The sequence below is a fragment of the Heterocephalus glaber genome, unplaced genomic scaffold, assembly GCF_053883595.1.
Source record: "Heterocephalus glaber isolate CG9 unplaced genomic scaffold, H.glaber_assembly_v1.0 deba00001760, whole genome shotgun sequence".
NCBI classification, from domain to species: Eukaryota; Metazoa; Chordata; class Mammalia; order Rodentia; family Bathyergidae; genus Heterocephalus; species Heterocephalus glaber.
Window position 1 is genome coordinate 8,362,020 of NW_028258457.1, and position 19,926 is coordinate 8,381,945.

The following is a 19,926-nucleotide window of genomic DNA, read 5'->3' on the forward strand; positions in this document are numbered from 1 at the left end:
GCCCGCGCTATCCTGTCCCCTGACCTTTCTCCCGCGGGTCAGTTAAACCCTCTCTCTTTCCCGCCCGCTGGGCGGGTTTAAAAACCGAAAACCCCGCCATTGCGGGCGGTCCAGCGGTAGAGAGTTCTATCCAATCAGGAGAGACACAACCCACGCTCGCGAGCGAAACCTCCCCAGCAACGCTCGGTCATTGGCTGTCTGGATTCTGTGGGCGGAGCACCGTAGGGTCGTGAGTTGGGCAAGGCAGCTCAGCTACAAGATCGCGAGTTTGTAAGAAAACAAATCGGGGGCGTGGCCGCGGACTCGCTGGCTCCGCCCCCTAGAGGCTGACTCCGAGGCGGCGGCGGCGCAGGCTCAGAGCAGACCCCGCCCGCGGAAGAGGAGGAGGGAGGGTGAGTTGGGAGGAGACCCGGCCCACTAGGGGCGGGCGTCGGGCAGGGCCCGGCCAGCGACCGAGGGTTGGGCCGGGTTCCCAGCCGCGTTCACTAAGGGCTTGGGTGACAGGAGGAGGAGCCGGCTGCGAGGGCGGGGGTCGCAGTCGAACGCAGGCCGGGCGGCGAAGCGAGGCGGCCCAGGCCGGGACCCGCGCGCTCCCCGCACGCACTGACCACGCCGGGGCGGGGGCTCCGCAGGCCACCCGTGTCACCATGATGCTGGAGGAGGTCCGCGCCGGCGACCGGCTGAGTGGGGCCGCGGCCCGGGGAGACGTGCAGGAGGTGCGCCGCCTGCTGTACCGCGAGCTCGTGCACCCGGACGCCCTCAACCGCTTCGGCAAGACGGCGCTGCAGGTGGGCGGGCGCGCCCGGGACCCGGCCCTGGCCCGGTGCCGACTCTCTGGTGCGGGGCCTCCTCCTTGGGGGCTCCTGTGCTTCCCCCAAGGCGCCTTTTCTTCAGGTGGAAGGGCTGGTTGGGGGAGGGGAGGGCTGCTTTCCATCCTCCGCAGGATCCTCGTTCTCTGCGTTCGTGGGGGGAGGGGTCATTTTCCCTGCAAACGTTCTGATCTCCCCCCTCACTTGGTAAGATTTTTATGGCGGCGGGGAGCGGGAGGGGTCAGTCTTTCTGGGTCCCCCTTCTGCTGGGACAGCTCCCAGAGGAATTCTGATCTCTCTAGAGGGGATTCTTGTCTATCTCGGGGGAGATCTCAATTTCTAGGGTGACTCTGAAAGATAACGAGTTACTTAGGAGAAGTCTTCATTCCTTGGGGTTGTGAGGATTCTTGATATCTTTTAGGGACCCCCAACGGAGGAAAAGTGTTTTAATTGCATGAGTTCCCTGTTCCCATAGGGGTGCATTTTACAGGGTAGGGGTGCTAAGGTATCCCGAGGAGCACCCTCATATATAGGAAGCGGCTTTTCCTTGGAGAAAGGAGTTGCAAATTCCCCGAGCATTTCCTGTCCCCAGAGAGGACCGTCAAGTTCTTTAGGGGCAGCTCTCAGTCTATGGGTGCTCATTTCCTTGACTGGATTTTAGATTTCTCGGTGATTTCCCGTATCTGGGGGTGAGGGAGGGTTTCAATTCCTACAGGTTTTCATTCGAGTTATTCTTTAGGTTAGGGTCTCATTGTATTATTAAGGGAGTGACCAGCTTCTTGGAGATTGCTAATTCCCAAACTTGTTCTCTCAGATCGTCAACGGCTCCCCAGGGGGTCATCTTCCCTGGGTGTCCCTAGAGGTGACCCCTTCTCTGGCATTCTCTATGCCCGGAAAACCGCTCTTTCTTGGAGACCTTTATTTCTCCAGTGAACCCTTTTTCTGGACACCCCCCTCCTTGGGACTCGCTGACCCTCTGTACCCACATAGGTGATGATGTTTGGCAGCCTCACCATCGCCCAGGAGCTGCTGAAACAGGGTGCCAGCCCCAATATCCAGGATGCCTCTGGCACCAGTCCGGTCCACGATGCAGCCCGAACTGGATTCCTGGACACCCTGAAGGTCCTCGTGGAATACGGCGCTGATGTCAACATGCCCGATGGCACTGGGTCACTGCCCATCCACCTGGCGGTGCGTGAGGGCCACGCCTCGGTGGTCAGCTTCCTGGCTCCGGAGTCTGATCTCCATCACAGGGACGCCGCGGGGCTCACACCTCTGGAGCTGGCACGGCAGAGGGGGGCTCAGGACCTCTTGGACATCCTGCAGGGGCACAAGGTGATCCCACTGTGACCCAGGGCCACCTGCTCCAGCCAGTGAACCTTGTGGGTTTATCTATCCGAAGAGGAGGGAAGAAACACTCTCTCCTCTAAGATCCTGCCCACTGAGGAAGGGGGAGGAGGACCAGTTTGTGGCTTATTGGTGTTGATTTCTGGGATGTGTGTGTTTGGGGGACGTTTCTCATTTGTTTTCTCACCCTTTTGGTGTGTTGGACAGAGAAGAGCTCTGCTAGGCGACAGACACCTGAACGGTTCAGTTTCTTCTGCACCCCAGGGGTGCAGACATGACCCAAGGGCAGAGCGTTAAAGCCCCAGCCGGAGTGAAGTAATTGCTCCCAGGACTCCTGGAACCTGGTGACCTTGGCCAGCTGTGCTCGGAGAGAGTACTGAAGTCTGCACCCTGTTTCGCCCATGGGGGGAGGGGGAAGCGTTCCAGATTAATTAAAGGGCAACATGAGTTCTTTCATATTTTGTTGGAAGCTTTTTTCCAATCTCTTGTACAGCGTTGAAAAAGAGAGATTCTATTTATTAAGCTTTATTGAAAAAATTGTTGTGTGTGTGATAATTTAACGTTTTTACCCATTAAATTAAGACTTGTGCATGTTCACAGTGTGAGTTTGTTTCTGATTTGTGAGTCTGGGATGGGGAATTGGCATCTTGGATGGGGCTGAGCCTGGGGGTCGCAGACGATGGATGCTGTGGGGGAGGGGACAGACTGGTCATTCCCAGGGCACAGGGCCAGTGAGCTGGGTGGGGCAGCGGTTGGCGCTGTCGGAACGGAAGGGAGGCAGGAAACCGCGAGTGGAGAAAGGGCCCCCAGATGTCAGCTGGATGGCCGGAGCCCCAAGGGTGGGGGCGGGGGCTGCGGCCTTCCCCGCAGGGGCGTGGCCCATGGGCGCGCGCGGGGGGGGGTGTCACGAGGCTAACGGGATCCCGGAAGGATGGGGGCGGGATTAAGCTTCCCCGCCCCTTTTAAAGCTGGAAGTGGGGCGGGAACGGGGCCAGTCCCGCCTCCCTGAGGGCGTTTCCTGTCACGCGCGTGCGTGGTGGGCCTCAGAGTCGCCATGCCGGAACCGCGCGGGTCGTCGCCTCTGCGGGTGAACAAGGCTTTTGCGGCGCGGTATGGCCGCTACCGGGAGCGCGAGGAGCTGCAACGGCGTGAGTGTGGGGCGCATGCGCAGGGAAGGTGGTTGGGAAGTTAGAGGTATCTGATCTGTTTCCTGAGTCTGATCCGGGGGAAATTCCTTCGATGCCCCACAGTGAAGGATCGCTATGGGGACCCGCACGGCGGCAGCGACTCCAGCTCCGAGTCTGACTCCAGCGACGAACGCGTGGTGCGAATCCCCGCGTGGTGCGAATCCCCGCCCCGGTCCTGGACATGCCCAGGAGTCCAAGCTTCCCACTCGACCCCAGCCCTGATGTGCAAGGGAGTGGCTTAACCCCCAAGCCCTCAGTGCCCTAAACTCCAAGCCCTGCCCCCCCACCCTGTGGCTCCCTAATTCTCACTGAGCCATAACCCCAAACCACGCCGACTTTCCTCCTGTTGACCACCCCCTGCCTCTCCTGGCTAGTCCGTCCTGTCCATGGCCTCCTTCCACCTAATCCCCACACCGTCTGGTCCACCTGTCCCTGTTGCACGCCGTCCCTGTCATCTGTTTCCATCCAGTTCTCACCTCCCTTCTGAAGTCTGTCCCACCTCTTTCCTGCTCTAGGAATTTGACCCCCAGCAGGAGCGAGACTTTTACAGGACACTCTCCCTGTTGAAGAAGAAGGACCCCCGCATTTATCAGAAAGATGCCACCTTCTATCAGAGAACAGGTGTGGTGGGAGGCGCCTTTCCAGTACCTTACCAGTTTTATGGCAGAAGTGCTTATTAATAGGCTGGGCATGGTGGTGCACACCTGTAAACCCAGGACTCGGGAGGCTGAGGCAGGAGGGTCGCTACAAGTTCAAGGCCAGCCCGGACTACATAGTGAGACCCTGTCTCAAAAAAACAAAAAAGTGCTTAAGAGGCCTGACAGGGCAATACACGCTTGTGATCTGTGCTCCTTCAGAGGCTGAGGCAGGAGGATCTCAAGTTTAAGGTCAACCTGGGCAATTTAGCAATATTCTGTCTCAAAATAAAATTCTCAGGGCTGGGGATGTAGCTCAGGTACTGTCTGAAGCCTAAATTTCAACCTGGAGGATCCCAGCAGCCGCTGTCTGTGCTGCCACATGCTCCGCCCCCAGGCTGTTTTGCAGGGTGGAAGCGGTATATGGGATTTGGTTCCTCAGCCTGGCCCTGCCTGTGTGATTCTCTGGTAGGGAAGGGGATTGTGGGTGATGGCAGGTGTGTCCTTAGGGTCCACAGAGTCACCCTCATCCTCGGAGAATGAGGAGGAGTCAGCAGCCCCACAGAAGCGGAAGAAAGTGCAGCCTATGTACTTGAAAGACTACGAGAGGAAGGTCATCTTGGAGAAAGGCGGGTAAGAGAAAGCCTTCCCAGCAGCTTGGGCCTCTCAGGAGTAGAGGTAGAAGTCCATGGAATTGAGGGGTCTCCTGGAAGCAGGAGTGACCCCATACACACTCCCGTGGGTTCCCCCAGATGCCTGTAACAGCTCCCCACTGCATGGGATAGGAAACCATGGAAAGTATATCTGATAAGCCCATTCTAAAGTTGACCTATTGTAAATTGAACTGTTGTGAGTTGGGAGCTGGGTTCTAAAGCCCCCATCCTTCTCTGTGCAGCAAGTACGTCGATGAGGAGAACTCAGATGGGGAGACCTCTGATCAGAGAGTCCAGGTAGCTGGGCTGGAGGCTGGGTGGGGGGCTCCAGAGTCCTGGGGTGGTCTGAGGCCCATGTCATCCCCTCCTTCGTCTGCAGCAGACTTCGTCTCAGAGTTATGTGGAGGAACAGAAGCAGCTTAGGGACAGGTGAGCCTGGGCTCGTGTGAGCACTGTGGGGTAGGAGTTGAGGCGGGGGCCGGGATCAAAGCAAGCACTGCTGCTTACTCTCTGTGTGCCTCGATTCCTCGGTCTGTTAAGTGGGGCTACTGATGTCACAGCACAGCTGGGCATAGTGGGATTGAGGGCCTGCGATCCCAGCACTTTGGCAGGCTGAGACAGGAAGTCAGAAGTTCAGGTCTCACCTTGGGCAACTTAGTGAGACTCTGTCTTAAAACACAGAGGACTGGGATGTCGCTCATTGAGACATCTCCAGTACCGCAGAAAATAAAAATAAAGGCAAATAATGTTGCAGTGCTGCTCCAGGCTTGCTGTGAGGAGAGCTCAGTACACAGAGTTAATTTGGGGGCCACCAACAGGGCCAGCCTGTGGTTCCTGAGGTTTTTTTTCTGTCATGGCAGCTTCCGGCCGTTTGTGGAGGACAGCGAGGACGAGGACAGTGCTGGAGAAGGTGGCTCGGGCTTGCTGCAGAAGCGCAGGAAGACCAGGGAGGAGAAGGTGGCTGCCGGGCTGGGCAGGAGCCTGGGCTGGGCTGCGGGGTGGCTGGGCTCCCACAGACCTGAGCAGAGGCCTTCACCTTCCCCAGGACCAGGAGGATGCTGACTACGTGGAGTGGCTGAAGGGACAGAAGGAGATTCAGAACCGCAAGTCCCTGAAGGAACTGGTGAGTTCTCCCAAAAAGTCCCTGATGTCCCCTCTAAGCACTTGTTCTGTTTCTATCCGACCTTTTCTTTCTTTTTTATTTTTTTTGGTACCGGGGATCAAACTCGGGTTCTTTCGCTTGCGCAGCAGGCGGCAAAACTACTGAGCTAAATCCCCGGCCCTCTGTCTGACCTTTTCCCAGAAAGTGACCCTTAGGAAGGAAGCAAAGGACAAATACAGGGCCCAGGGTGCAGCTCAGGTGTTGTGCATGTGCAGCCCTGGCTTCACCCCTAGCGTGGCAAAGGTACAGGAAGCAAGGTGCAGTGGGGCATGTCTGTGATCCCAGCACTTGGCAGGCTGAGGCAGGAGGATCTTGAGTTCAGGGCTGGCTGGCTGTGAAGCTCAAGTCCGTTTAGGGGTCACACCTGCCCTCCTTCCCTGTCCCTCTGTCCATGAGCTGGGTCCTGTCATCCCCTCGCTTCCTTAGATGCATCTCAAGGAATATTGGGACAACCCGGAGCTGGACGAAGGGGAGCAATTTCTGCGGGATTATATCCTCAACAAGCGCTACGAGGAGGAGGGCAGTGAGGAGGAGGGCGATGAGGAGGAGGAAGAGGAAGAGGAGGAGGAAGGGTGAGCATTTTTGCTCCCTGTGGCCACACTTCATGTCCCCTTCCACAGTGCCAGCCAGGAGCCCAGGGCACCTTGTGTGTGATTTTTTTTTTTCTTGGGGAGGGCTCTGGAGCTCATTGGTACTGGCTGCAGTCATTGGCCCAGGCTAGAACCCTGTGCCTCAGTTTCCCTCTATAAAGTGAGCAACAGCTCACTTGTAGGCTTCTCGTGGGGATTAAATGAGTTCACCCTGGGCTCAGTACCACATGCCTGTAATCTTAGTACTCTGGGAAGCTAAGGCAGATCACAAGTGTGACCCCAACTTGGGCAACTTTGTAACATCCTGTCTCAAACATAAAAAATAAAAAAAATTTGGGCCGGGGATTTAGCTCAGTGGTTTCACCACCTACTGCATAAGCGCAAGGACCTGAATTTGATCCCTGGTACCAAAAAAAAAAAAAAAAAGAATTTTTAAAAAGGGTGCTAGGACTGGCAACCTGGCATGATGGTGCACGCCTGTCATCCTAGCACTCAGGAGGCTGAGGCAGGAGGACTGCAGTGATTTTGAGGTCAGCCTGGGCTACATAGTGAGATCCAAGATCCTGCCTCACAAAGTTTCAGGGGTGGGGGTAGGATGTAGCTCACTGCAAAGGCCCTGGGTTCCATCCCCAGTATTAGCCCCCAAAAAGAAAAATTCATACACCTGGTGCCCAGGTATTCAGGAACAGAGAGCCTGACATTTCCACCCCAGCACCCTCGTCTTGTTCCCCAGGGTCCCTGGTCCCCCAGTCCAGGTGGCCGTGGACGACTCCTCTGACGAGGGGGAGCTATTCCTGAAGAAGCAGGAGGACTTCGAGCATAAGTACAACTTCCGCTTCGAGGAGCCGGATGCAGCCTTGGTGTGTGGCCTCAGGGGCAGGAGGACCCAGCCTTCCAGGGTCCAGGCCTGCAGAGCCCAGAATCATCTTGGTGGCCCATCTGTTCCTCCCTTGGTCCCCCAGGTCAAGACCTACCCACGCAGCATTGCGTCCTCCATGCGCCGCAGAGATGAGCGCAGGAAAGAGAAGAGGGAGGAGACCAGGGAGCGGAAGAAGAGGGTAAGTTTTGGGGCCCCTGCTGGGGAGGGTCCTCCAGCCCATCAGGAAGGCTCAGGGCCTCCCTCCCTGCCCGCAGGAGAAGGCCAGGAAGCAGGAGGAGCTGAAGCAGTTAAAGAACCTGAAGAGGAAGGAGATTCTGGCCAAGCTGGAAAAGCTGCGACAAGTCACTGGCAACGAGACGCTGGGCCTGGAGGAGCAGGACCTCGAGGGTGACTTTGACCCCATCCAGCATGAGCAGCTGATGCAGGTGCAGCACCCTGGGAGGACACCAGGTCCTTGGGAACTGTGCTCTGGAATTGGGTCGTTCTCACTGTGTTGCCTGAGGAAAGTGACTCAACCTCTCTGAGCCTCTTTCCCTGCCTCTAATGTAGGGCTCATAGGAGCAGCTACCCCAAGGGCTGTCCTAAAGGTAGTTGGGGAGGAAGTCACAGGAAAGCTTAGTTGCTAAGTGCTCAAGAGGGTCATGCGTATGGGCTCCATCACCTACAGCACGGTTCCATCCTGCTAGTAGGAAATATTACCAAGCCAGGCCAGGTGTGGTGGTGCGTGCTTATAATCTCAGCATTTGGGAGGCTGAAGCAGGAGAATTGCTGTGAATTAGAGTCCAGCCTGGGTTACATAGCGAGACCCTGTCTTACAAAACCAAAAGAAAATTGTTTTGAAATCTGCATTTGATGCTGGGCATGGTGCCACACACCTGTCATCCCAGCACTCGGGAGGCTAAGGCAGGAGGATCGCCACAATTTTGAGGCCAGCATGGGCTACATAGTTCGAGGTCAGGCTAAACTACATAGGGAGACTGTGTCTCAAAAAACAAAATAATCCATAATATGCATTTGAGGGCTGGGGATTTAGCTCAGTGGCACTGCACCTGCCTCATATGCACAAGGTTCTGAGTTCAATCCCCGGTACCAAAAAAAACCCCCAAAATGTGCATTTTAGTGCTAGGGCACAGTTTAGTGGCAGAGCACTTGCTTCACCTGTACAAGATTCTGGGAGGGTACTATAGAGCTATGCAAGGTTCAGGAGTGAGACTGTCCAGGGTAGGGAGGTGTGGGGGCTGATCTCTGACCCCAGCCCCACCTGCAGAAATGCCTAGGCCATGACTTCTACAGTGCCGAGGAGGAGGAGAAGCCGCAGTTTGAGGAGGAGGACGGGCTTGAAGGTGACATTCATGGCACATGAGGCTAGGGGTGGTGGTGCCACCTGGGTCCCACTCTGATCCCACCTGTCTGTCCCCTCTGGAACCAGAGGACTGGAACTGGGACACGTGGGGTGGGCCGGAGCAGGACGGAGCATGGAACCAGCAGGAGCCACACTGTGAGGACCCTAATTTCAATGTAGGTTCCTCGGCTGGGGGGAGAGGGCCCCCTGGGTGCACCCCTGCAGGCTGACCTGACATGGTGTCCCGCAGATGGATGCAGACTATGACCCCAGCCAGCCTCGGAAAAAGTGGCTCGAGGCCCCCTCCACCGGCAGGAAGAAGCGCAAGTCGCTCTTTGCGTCAGCCGTGGGCCAGCAGAAGCCCGTGTTCGACCCTGGTGAGGCGCAAGGCCCGAGGGTGCTGGGGCCACATGGGGCCTGGTGTGCTCAGCAGCCTTACTGCCTCCCGTGCAGGGGACAAGACCTTTGAGGAGTACCTGGATGAGTACTACCGGCTGGACTATGAGGACATCATCGATGACCTGCCCTGTCGCTTCAAGTACCGCAGTGTGGTACCCTGTGACTTCGGGCTCAGCACCGAGGAGGTTGGGCCCCAGGCGAGCTGGGAACAATGGGAGGTGGGCAGGATGCAGGAGAGAGCTTCTGGCACCGAGCCCAGGGATGCCTCAAGTGATAGTAATACACACCTGTAATCCTAGCACTGGGGAGGCTGAGGCAGGAGGATTGTGAGCTCAAGGCCAGCTTGGGGTACATAATGAGACCCAGTCTCAAAATAAACAAAAAAATAGTAGGTGTAGCTCAGTGGCAGAGTGCTTGCTGCACATGTAAATGCCCTGGGTTCCATGCACCCATAAATATTACTTTGGGTTTTTTGTTGTTTTTGAGATACTATCCTAAGTTGCTCAGGCTCAGGGTGTCCTTGAACATACCACCCTGCCATGTCACCTCCCAAGTAGCTGGGATTTTGAATTTTTTTTTTTTTTTTGTACCCGGGATCGAACTCTGGTCCTTGCGCTTGTGCAGTAGGTGGCAAAACCACAGAGCTAAATCCCTGACTTTTTTTTTTTTTTAAAGACAGGCTCTTACTATGTATTTCAGATAGGCCTTAAACTTACTATGTAGCTCATGCCGGGCCCAAATTCACAGGGATCTTCCTGCCCCAGCCTCCTGAGTGCTGGGGTTACAGGTGTGTACCACCACACTGACTTTTAAGTATTTTTTTGTTTTGTTTTTGCACATCTGCTACCACTGAGACACAACCCCAGTCACCCCCTAAATATTACTTTTTTTTTCTTTTTTGGTACTAGGGATCGAACTCGGGTCCTTGCACTTGCAAGGCAGGCAGTGGAACCACTGAGCTAAATCTCCAGCTCAATATTACTTCTATTTCTATTATTATCAGCAGGAGGGTGGGCATTAAGAATTACTGGGAGCTGGATGTAGTGGCACACACCTGTCATTCAAACGCTCGAGAGGCTGAGGCAGGAGGATCACTGTGAGTTTAAGGTCAGCTTGGGCTAGATATTGAGAGTCTGTCAAAAACACAAAACTAGGGCCAGGGATTTAGCTCAGTGGTTCCACCACCTGCCTCACAAATGCAAGGACCCAAGTTCAATCCCTGGTACCAAAAAACCCTCCAAAACCCACAAAACTAAACAAAAAGAAATAAGATCTCTACTCTGTCCTGAGGCTCTGAGGACAGTGCTGGCCGGCAGGTAAGGACCAAGGGCCCTTGGGCTGGACTTGGTGTCAGATCAGCCAGCTTCCTGGCCCTGTTAGGGAACTAAGGTCACTGCCCTAGCCTGCTTCCACTTCTGATGCCTCCACCAAAAACTCCAGGCCTGTGGAGAAATCATCTCTCCCAACACTGTGGCCCCTGGGTGGCGCTAGCATGGCTCTTGTTTTTTTTCAGTACTGGGGATTGAACTTGGGGCCTTGTGCTTGCCAGGCAGACACTTTGCCACTGAGCTACATCCCCTGCCCTAGCATGGCTCTGTTGACCCTTAAGGGGATGCAGGCCTCAAGACTCCCCTCCCTCTCTGCAGATCCTGGGTGCTGATGACAAGGAGCTGAACCGATGGTGTTCCCTGAAGAAGACCTGCATGTACAGGTGACGGGCGGGTCAGGTGCCAGGGAGCGAGTGGAGGTGGAGGGCAGAGCGTCTGGTGACAGGTGCGTCCCCACACCTGCAGGTCGGAGCAGGAGGAGCTGCAGGACAAGCGGTCATACAGCCAGAAGGCCCAGAACTCCCGGAAGAAGCGGCAGATCTTCAAGTCGCTCTGCCCAGAGGAGTAAGTACGGCTGGCCGGGGTGGGGTGGGTCCCCTGAGTCTCACTCCATCAGCCCCTGGGAATGGGGCTTCCCTCTCCAAGACTGGGGTTCCATTCCTAGCTGGGCCTCAGCTGAGTGACCCACAGCTAAGTCACTAACCCTCTCTGGGCCTGTATCTCATTTATAAAATGGAGGTATGAAATTTTATGGTTCACATCTCAAGTTATTATAGATTGAATTAATTCATGTAAGTGCTTAAATATAGGAATGCTAGGCGTGGGCTGGGGATTTAGCTCAGTGGTTCTGCTGCCTGCCTCAAAAGTGCAAGGTTCTGAGTTCAATCCCCAGTACCAAAAAACCCCACAAAAAACAAAAAGAAAAAAAAACAATGCTAGGTGTGTTGGCCAATGCCTATGATCTCAGTACTAGGGAGGCTGAGGCAGGAAAATCACGAGTTCAAGTCCAGCCTGGGTTCCATAGTGAGTTCAAGGCCAGTCTGAAGTACATAGCAAGACTTTGTCTCAATAAAACCTAAATAAATAAAGAAAAATACAGGGTATTTTGGTATGGTAGGGCTCACTGGTAGGGTGCATGCTTAGTATGTGCAAAGCCCTGGGTTCAAACTCAGCACCAGGGCCAAGGATGTAGCTCAGTGGCGTCACGCATGCCTGGCCAGTACAAGGTCCTGAGTTTGGTTCCTGGTACCAAAAAATTAAAAAAAAAAAATCAAGAGTTCAGCCTTGGGTCCGAAGAAAAAACTTGGCTTGGACTTCAGGCCTTGGGCTGCATCCAGTCAGGCTCTGCACTGCTTTTTTTTTGGTACCTGGGATCGAACTCAGCACCTTGTGCTTGTGAGGCAGGCTTCGGAATCACTGAGTAAATCCCTGGCCCCTGCATTGCTGCTGCTCCATGCTTTCCTCATCTGGAAGGTGGGGACGTGTGTTCGGCATGAGTGGCCTGCCTGAGGCCTGACTTTTCATCCCCAGGACAGAGACAGCCACAGAAGACACCGGGGAACTGCAGAGACACCCAGCCGGCCGACAAGAGCAGCTGGTGGTGCCTGATGGAGGCCGTGGGAAGCAGTCCCAGCCCGAAAGCCCCCTGGCACAGGAAGATGAGGCCCCTATGTCACCTCACAAGACACCAGCCCCCCAGAAGCGGAGGAGGGGCAAGAAGGCACATTTGCTGGGCCCCACTGTGACACTCGGTGGCCGAGAGTTCAGCCGCCAGAGACTCCAGGCGTTTGGCCTCAACCCCAAGCGGCTCCACTTTCGCCAGCTGGGCCGGCAGCGCAGGAAGCAGCCGGGACCCAAGAGCCGTCCCTGAGGACAGGACAGTGGGCGCACATGTCCCTGGGTTCCTGGTAGCAGTCCCGTCCTCCTGGCACCTGTGTTTCATTGGCTCTGAGGCCCGCTTGACAGACATCCCCTTGAGGCACCCTGGAATCCTAGCCACAGCTACAGTCAAGTTCAACAGCTTTATTACCCCCCAGCAGCCAGTCTCCCCGCACCGGGACTTGGGGACAGTGAAGGGCGTGGCCAATCCAGTGCAAACTACAGTACGTGAGTCAGGCCCTGAGTGGGTGCCCGGGTGTCCTCCCTGCCCCCTGCCCTGTGAGAGGACCCAGGAGGGTGCAGCTGGCAGGTGGTGGCCCCTGGATAAGCAGCCCCAGTCCTGCCTGCGGTCTGACAGACTGGTCTCGGGTGGTGGAGAGGGTAAGGGTGAGAAACTCTGTCACCTCCTGAGTTCTAGGCCCCCTCCTCCCCCAGGATGACATAAATAAAAAAATAAATAGTCTCACATCTTTCCCCCATTCCCTCCATTATAAAAACACAAAGTCCTCTGAGCTCGGCCGTTTGGCCTTGAGGAGGCGCCCGGTGCGAGGGAGCCGCAGCGTTGTGGTCTGGGAGAGCTGGGAGCACAGGTCATCCAGGCTGTGGTCCTGAGCGTGGCCCTCCACCAGGGTGAACATGGGGTAGCGCTCTGTGGCTGAAGAGGAGCTGAGGATCTGGTGGTAAGAGGGAGAGAGCTCAGCTGGACACAAGAACATTCAAAGAACTCAGCATCCAACTCTATGATGAGCCAGGCCAGCCAATCAGTACCTTCCCTCACAGTGATTGGCTCATCTGTGAACATCTGACCCAACCCAGCCAATCAGTGACATCCCTGAGATTTTTGCTGTAGCTGCCTCTAATGTGTAGCTGCTTTACCAGTGAACTGGGAGAAGGGGACCGGTGGTGCTGGTAGCCAACTCTCCTACCACCACAGGGGCATAGGGAAGGCCAGGGCCATGTGAACCTCTGCATACAGCTGTCCCCAGGGCAACAGTGCTCCAAACTTTTCAGTAACATCCTGTTTAGCTCATCAGTTACCAAATAGGGGTTTCCTTCTTTGTGGAGACAATTGGTGACCTTGACCAGTGTTTGTTTCCCTTGGCATTCTTTCAGGTTCTCAGAAATAGAAATGCTTTTGGTACTGGGGGCGTTGAACCCAGGGCCTTCACATTGAGCTACATCCCCAGCCCTAAGTCACCAAATTCCCCAGGCTGGTCTTGAACTTGTGACCCTCCTGCCTCAGTCTCCGACAGTGCTTGGATTGTAGGCCCGAACTGCTAGAAGTAAGACATTCTCACACTTACTTTTTGGTGCTGGGGACTAAACCTAGAGCCTTGCACATGCTAAGCAGGGACTCTACCAGTGAGCTGTACCTCTGGCCCCCATGTAGATCCTTAGCGAATTCCAGACCACCGCAGGCACACTGGACTGTGGGCCCTGCCTCCCACCATTCCTCTTGCTCACCCTGGTCAGCTCAGAGCAGAGTGTCTCCAACTCCTTCCTGTTTCCTGCATAGAACCCCACAGTGCAGCTTGGGTCCATCTTGGCGAAGGCCATCTTGCGGGGTGAGGTGCAGTGGAAAGACTGGGCCCAACAGAGAAGGGAGCTGCAGGGGCTGCTGACTCTCTCCCCTGTGCCCCCCCGCCCCACCCTGGGAATGTCACCATACCTCCAGGGAGAAGTCAGCCTGGCTGACATCTACAGTGGGCTGGCAGTAGTGCGGGTCCAGGTAGAGCAGGAAGTCATCTACAGGGGGGCAGCCATGAGCGGAAGTAGGGACAGAGAGAGTGGGGAGGCAGCACAGTGGGGCAGGGCCTACCCTGGTAGCCAATGAAGTAGAGTGAGTGCCTCGGTTTGCCCCCCATGATGCCCAGGCACAGTTCAGACCTCAGGAGCTCCTGCAGGGAGGAGAGAGTAGAAACTGAGGCAGGTGGTATCAAACAGTCACTCAACAAACATTTTTTTTTTTTGGAGACAGTCTAGCTATGCAGATCAGGAGAGCCTTGAACTCTTAGTGATCCTCCTCCCCCACCTTCTCCAGTACTGGGATTACAATCATGGGCCTCCATGCCGGTTCAGATTTTATTTAATTTTACTTTACTGTGGTGGTGGGATGGAACCCAGAGCTTTGCACATACCACTGAGCTACACCACAGCCCTGCATTTTGCAATTTGCAACAGAAGTCCTGAAAGGCCTCAGTGAGAGGTCACAGGTGTTTCAGCAGGGACTGCATGGGGAATGTGGGGGCCAAGTGCATCTCTGGGGAAAGAGTGCAAAGGCCCAAGGCAGGAGGCTCTGAAAGGGGGGGACTCCAGAGGTAGGAGCAGGGTGAGGACGGATGGAGCAAGGACCTATAGGGGGCGACAAGGTCAAGGAAGTGAGGGAAACCTTCAGCATTTGGAGGCCTGGCCGACTGGCTTCATCGGGAGTGCAAACCCAGCAGGGGTTTCCCAGCCTCTGGCCCTCAGTCTCCTTCCACCTGGACCACTTCTGCTCCTGCCCCAGCGGGGCTTTCCTGGGTCCCTGCTGGGGTGGGTTCCTGCCCTTTGGAGAGTGGGTTCTAATGCTAATTCGTGTCTGTGATTTTCTGAGACAGGGCTCAGAAAACGCTGTGTAACCCAGGCTGGCCTCAAACTCAAAATCTTCTGCTTCAGCCTCCCAAGTGCTGGGATTGCACAGGTGCCAATTTTTAAATTTTTTTTTTTTTTTGGTACCGGGGATTGAACTCAGATCCTTCTGCTTGCAAGGCAGGCAGCAGAACCACTGAGCTAAATCCCCGGTCAATTTTTACATTTTTAAAAAAACACTGGTGCTGGGAATTGAACTCAGGATATGCTGAGCACGTTAGGGTACCAATAGCTCCCTCCCCAACCTCTAGTGTCAGTTTGATTATCGATCATTTCCCTGACTAGAACATCCACTTCGAGAGACACAGAATTTCTGCCTGAACTGGGCATGGTGGCGCACACCTGTGATCCCAGCACTCTGGGAGGGGAGCCAGGAAGATCAAGAGTCCCAGCTCCAAATAAAGATTAAAAAAGGGCCGGGGAAGTAGCTCATTCTATCCTCAGTGCTAGAAAAACTACAATAGGGCTGGGGATTTAGCTCATTGGCACTGCGCCTGCCTCGCAAGTACAAGGTCCTGAGTTTGATCCCCGGTACCAAAAAAACCCACAAAAAGTAGAATAATCATAATGTCAAAAGGATGAAGTGAGACAAAAGCTATGACCCTAACCCAAGCTGAAAACTCCCGGAGTCTCCCAGGCAGAGGTGCCCGCTTCCTGCACGCCTACCTTCACGCCAGGCACATACACAGGGTTCAGGGTCTCGCCGCCCAGGCGCACAGGCACCAGAATAACCACAGACTTCCACTCAGCAGCGGGGTCTGGGCTGGCCACCAGATGGGCCACATCTGCCTTGTACACTGTGGGGACAGGGTGGTGACAGTTAGTTTGTAGATCAAGAGCAACGGGGAGAAGGCCACTGGTTTCCCCTGGGGACAGGCAGAGAGGCGGGGACAATTCACTTCCCAGGACTCCAGCCTAAGAAGCTTCCCAAGTGCCCGTTTTCCAACCCCGAGGAGGCGGGTCCTCAGGGGCAGTGGAGCCAATAGCCCTGCCTAGCACATACCTGTGCAGTCCTGAGAAACATACACAGCCAGGTGGGTGAGCTCCGAGCTGCTCTCCACAGCCTTCCTGGGGACAAAGGGCCAGGCTGAGCTCCCAGGGGCACCCAGGGGCTCCCGTGTGCCCCACAGCTGATCTCACCTGAGGATGTGCGCCACCAGCGATGGACCGTACCAGTCACCCGCCTTCTTGCCCGAGCTCTGCCCCAGTTCCACCAGCCGGTGGAGGCCCAGGGGTGCTCGGGGGTGGTCAGCGAACCAAGACACGATCTGCCGGTGCCGCAGCTCCTGTTCCCGCTCAAGGGCACCCCAGGGGCAGCTCGGGGGCATCCATCGGGCAGGGCCTCGGCCCTGGCTAGAGGAGGCCGAGCCAGGTAGCTCAGGGTGGGCCAGGCCTGGACCCTCGATCCACATCCAGTCTGGGGGGGTGAAGAGTGTGGTCATTGCTAATGTGTGTATGGGGAGGGGGGGTTAGCTCCCATTCAGGCTTTTGGTTTTTATTTTGGTTTTTGAGACGGGGTCTCACTATGTGACCGTTTGGTTTCAAGTTCACAGTGATCCTCCTGCCTCAGCCTCCCAAGGACTGGGGTCATGGGTGTACACCACCATGCCTGGCCCCATCTACCCATATTGTACCACAATGCTAACTAACTCTCCTGAGATGCCCAAATTTAACTACAATTTTCACATGCCTGAAACTTTTATATTTAAAAAAATATTTTTAGGGATGGGGATTTAGCTCAGTGGTTTCGCCGCCTGCTGTGCAAGCGCAAGGACCCGAGCTTGATCCCGAGTACCAAAAAAAAATTTTTTGGTGCCAGGGATAAAACCAAAGACCTGGTCCATTTTAGCCAAATACTATACCATTGAGATAGCCTCATCCCATTTTTTTTTTGGTACCAGGGATCAAACTCAGGACCTTGTGGTTGTGAGGCAGGCGCTGGAACCACTGAGCTAAATCCCCAGCTCCGAATCTCATTTTTTAAAAACAAAACAAAACAAAACAAATAAATAAATAAACAAACAAACTTAATGATTTAGAGACAGGATCTCACTATGTAGCTCAGGCTGGCCTTGAACTTGTGATCCTCCTGCCTCAGCCTCCTGAGTAGCTGCAATCACAGGCAACTGCCAGCACATCTGCTCTGAAACTGTTAGAAAACTTACTGCCCCCAAAGTGCCTTAACATATAATTTTATTAATGAATTTATTTATTTACTTTTTTTTTGGTACTTACTTTTGGGGGAGTTTTTAATTTTTATTTTATTTTATTTTTTGGTACCAGGGATCAAACTGGGGACCTTGTGCTTGCGAGGCACTGAGCTAAATCCTCGGCCCTTGGGAGTTTTTTTTTTGGAGACAGGATCTCACTATGTAGTCTAGGCTGGCCTCTGAACTGAGGTGATCTTCCTGCCTCAGCCTCCTATGTGTTGGGATTACAGGCTTGCACCACCATACCGTACCTGGCTTAACACATAATTTTAAAGTGGCTTTTAGCTGGGCGTGGTGGCACATGCCTGTAATCCCAGCACTCCAGAGGGTGAAGCAGGATCCCCCATGAGTTCAAGGCCAGCCTGGGGCATACAGTGAGACCGTGTTTCAAAAAAAAATGCCTTTTAACTCAGTTTGCAAACAATTCTAACCCATGGCACTGTTCTGGCACATCCTGTCCCCCTGCAGGACTCACCTCGGGGCAGGAAATGCAGCAGCAATCCCTGAGCCAGCATCATCTGACCACTGCGCAGCATGCATCCCCAGCCACAGTCTGAGGTCAGGGAACCCCCAGCCAGGGGTGGGAAGTCACGGCGGTAGGTCAGCCACAGGCGAGACACAAAGTCCCGCTGGAAACGTTGGATGTCACCTAGGAGAGTTGGGCTGTCAGCAGCCACCAGGGACACCTGGGGAGGCCTCCTCCATCCTTGGGCCCAGCAACTCACCTTCACCCTCAAAGCGGTAGCGGCGGCCACAGAGGTAGATGCTGGAGATCTTGCTAAAGCTGGTCCGGCTTTTAACCATCCACCCTGCGGAGACATGGGGCAGCGGGCAGAAAGATGGACCCCTGCTCTAGCAAGGGTCCCCCATGGTCCCATCTCCCCCAATCCCAGCTCTCACTCAGACCCCTGAGAGGAACATGGGGCCCTTGTAAGGGCTGCCTGGGTGTCCACCATCAACTCGGCAGAAATGAAGGAAACTGATTATTTTTACTTTATTTTTTAGAGTCAAGGTCTCTCTAGTAGTTCAAGTTGGCCTCGAAACTCATGGCAATCTTCCTGCATCAGCCTCCACAATGCTGGGATTACAGGTGTAAACCACCATGCCTTGGTGTTTTTGTTGTTGTTTTTAATAGTTCAAGGCGAGCTATGTAGTCTAGAACTCACAATAGAGCTCAGGCTGGCCTGGAACTTGCAGCGATCTTCCTGCCTCAGCCTCTGAGTGCTGAGACGCCAAATTAAGCACTTCTGTTTGGGGGCTTTTTTGGTACCGGGGATCGAACTAGGGACCTTGTGCTTGCGAGGCAGGCGACGAAACCACTGAGCTAAATCTTCAGCCCTAAGCACTTCTGGTTATGGCTCCCATTTTGAGGAGCAGGGAAGTGGAGGACCAGAGAACCATGAAGTTTGCCCCAAGGTCAAACGGGGAATGAGCGAGGATTGCAAACCTTCCCGGTTAATCCTCCCCAGGTCCACCCCCGGGCGGGGCAGGGCGGGGCAGGGCGGGGACCCACGGGTGACTCACGGGACAGGAACACGGCGGGGCGGGAGAGGGAATCATCGTGGGCACCGGGCTTGGTTGTCCCGCACACCCTCAACCCAACCTTAACCTTGCCCCCTCCTCACCGTACTTGACGTTGTTCCAGGCGGTCAGGAACCGGGCCTTGAACTTGTCCACCTCGTCCGGCTCCACGTGGGCAGCGCCGGGCGGGCCGAACGCGGGGCCGCTGCCTCCGGGGGTCCCCAGGCTTTGGGGGTCCGGGCCCCGGGGTCCCCGCGGCCTCCGGGCCTCTGACCGGCGCGCGTGCTCCGGGCTCCCGCTCCCGTACTGCGAGGCTGCGGGCGACACGGAGTGCATGGACGCGGGGACGCGGGGTCCGGGCGGGGTGCGGCCAGCACCCCAGGGCGGCCCAGCCAGGACGCAGCCCGCAAGGGGGGCTACGCGGCCCCCTCCAGGCGACTGCCGGGCGCAGCCCTGTGGGGAGCCGCCACTCCGGCCACGGCCATTTTAGTGGACCAGGCCCCCGGATGAGGGCGGGCAGGACCTGGACTGACGCCCCGCCCCGGCCCAGCCCCTGGCGAGGTAATCTGCCCGCTCCGGGGACCCCAATCCCGGAACCACCAGACCCAGCGCCTCTGCGACGCGTTCCACGCCCCCACGCCCGCCTTATCGCACCGCGCAGGTGCACGCGAACCCCTGCAGGCCCTTATCGGCGGCCCCCAGTCTGTAGCCACGCCCCTGTCACGCCTACAACCACGCCCCCAGGACAGCCCCCTCCGAGGTCCCTGAGAAACGCGCACCTGCGCGCTCACTGCCCGGGAGCGCCCCCGCGCGGGCCGTACACCAGTCCCGCCGCAGCCTGTGGTAGGTGCTACCCCTGGGCAAGCCACACCTCTCGGGCCTTAGTTTCCTCACATGCAAAACAAGGTTTAACTAGGAGCAGCAACAGGGACGAATCTAGAGACTGGTGGCAACCCTAGGCGGGCTACCCAGAACAGACCTCAGTCGGGGGCCAAATCTAGGTGTGATTCTTGCTCTTTGTCCCACACCCCCTGCAAGCTGGGTCACTCTGTGCCTCAGTTTCTTCCTGAGCAAAGTGGGCTCGAATACCCTCAACAACAGGAATGCATCTTTATATAAGCTTCAATAATATTTTTTTTAAAAGCCTGATGTGGTGGTGCATTCCTGTCATCCCAGAACTCGGGAAGCTGAGGCAGGAGGATCCCAGCGAGTTCAAGGCCAGCCTGGGCTCCATAGTGACACCTGTCTCAAAACACACTTTTTTTCTTTTTGAAGAAATCTTTTTAAAATATGAAAACCATAAAAGTAAATTAAGAACAGGAAACCACACACGCGCAAAGAAAAATAAAGTTATGTG

General features: G+C 55.5%; 3 protein-coding genes across 10 annotated transcripts; 2 read left to right on the top strand and 1 right to left on the bottom strand.

Moving 5' to 3' along the window:
• The first annotated feature begins 273 nt into the window (after positions 1 to 273).
• Positions 274 to 2,753, top strand: Cdkn2d (cyclin dependent kinase inhibitor 2D). Of its 3 annotated transcripts, XM_004865508.4 has the most exons (4): positions 274 to 392; positions 633 to 788; positions 1,800 to 2,144; positions 2,364 to 2,753. In XM_004865508.4, exons 2-4 carry the CDS (start codon positions 648 to 650, stop codon positions 2,451 to 2,453), a joined length of 576 nt encoding a protein of 191 aa, XP_004865565.1. In that variant the 5' UTR covers positions 274 to 392; positions 633 to 647; the 3' UTR covers positions 2,454 to 2,753. The 3 variants fall into 3 exon arrangements, with proteins under 3 accessions (XP_004865565.1, XP_004865564.1, XP_004865566.1); XM_004865507.3 differs by lacking the exon at positions 274 to 392 and having other exon boundaries at positions 399 to 788; XM_004865509.4 differs by lacking the exons at positions 274 to 392; positions 2,364 to 2,753 and having other exon boundaries at positions 516 to 788; positions 1,800 to 2,345.
• A 394-nt stretch (positions 2,754 to 3,147) lies between these two features.
• Kri1 (KRI1 homolog) lies at positions 3,148 to 12,676 on the top strand. 5 transcript variants are annotated; one of them, XM_021244951.2, is made up of 19 exons: positions 3,148 to 3,304; positions 3,407 to 3,480; positions 3,859 to 3,964; positions 4,488 to 4,611; positions 4,874 to 4,928; positions 5,011 to 5,060; positions 5,492 to 5,588; positions 5,677 to 5,754; positions 6,220 to 6,365; positions 7,117 to 7,243; positions 7,346 to 7,441; positions 7,518 to 7,688; positions 8,531 to 8,606; positions 8,693 to 8,781; positions 8,856 to 8,982; positions 9,059 to 9,201; positions 10,651 to 10,715; positions 10,798 to 10,896; positions 11,863 to 12,676. In XM_021244951.2, exons 1-19 carry the CDS (start codon positions 3,211 to 3,213, stop codon positions 12,200 to 12,202), a joined length of 2,157 nt encoding a protein of 718 aa, XP_021100610.2. In that variant the 5' UTR covers positions 3,148 to 3,210; the 3' UTR covers positions 12,203 to 12,676. The 5 variants fall into 5 exon arrangements, with proteins under 5 accessions (XP_021100610.2, XP_012921420.2, XP_021100611.2 ...); XM_013065966.3 differs by having other exon boundaries at positions 9,059 to 9,189; XM_021244952.2 differs by having other exon boundaries at positions 5,014 to 5,060.
• On the bottom strand, positions 12,340 to 19,274 carry Atg4d (autophagy related 4D cysteine peptidase). 2 transcript variants are annotated; one of them, XM_004865505.3, is made up of 10 exons: positions 18,674 to 19,274; positions 17,774 to 17,857; positions 17,524 to 17,697; positions 15,979 to 16,255; positions 15,842 to 15,906; positions 15,505 to 15,635; positions 14,030 to 14,108; positions 13,880 to 13,956; positions 13,675 to 13,794; positions 12,340 to 12,884 (listed from the first exon to the last, which is right to left on the bottom strand). In XM_004865505.3, the coding sequence occupies exons 1-10, from the start codon at positions 18,903 to 18,905 to the stop codon at positions 12,699 to 12,701; spliced, it is 1,425 nt and encodes a 474-aa protein (XP_004865562.1). In that variant the 5' UTR covers positions 18,906 to 19,274; the 3' UTR covers positions 12,340 to 12,698. The 2 variants fall into 2 exon arrangements, with proteins under 2 accessions (XP_004865562.1, XP_004865563.1); XM_004865506.3 differs by having other exon boundaries at positions 18,679 to 18,817.
• Between the last annotated feature and the right edge of the window lie 652 nt (positions 19,275 to 19,926).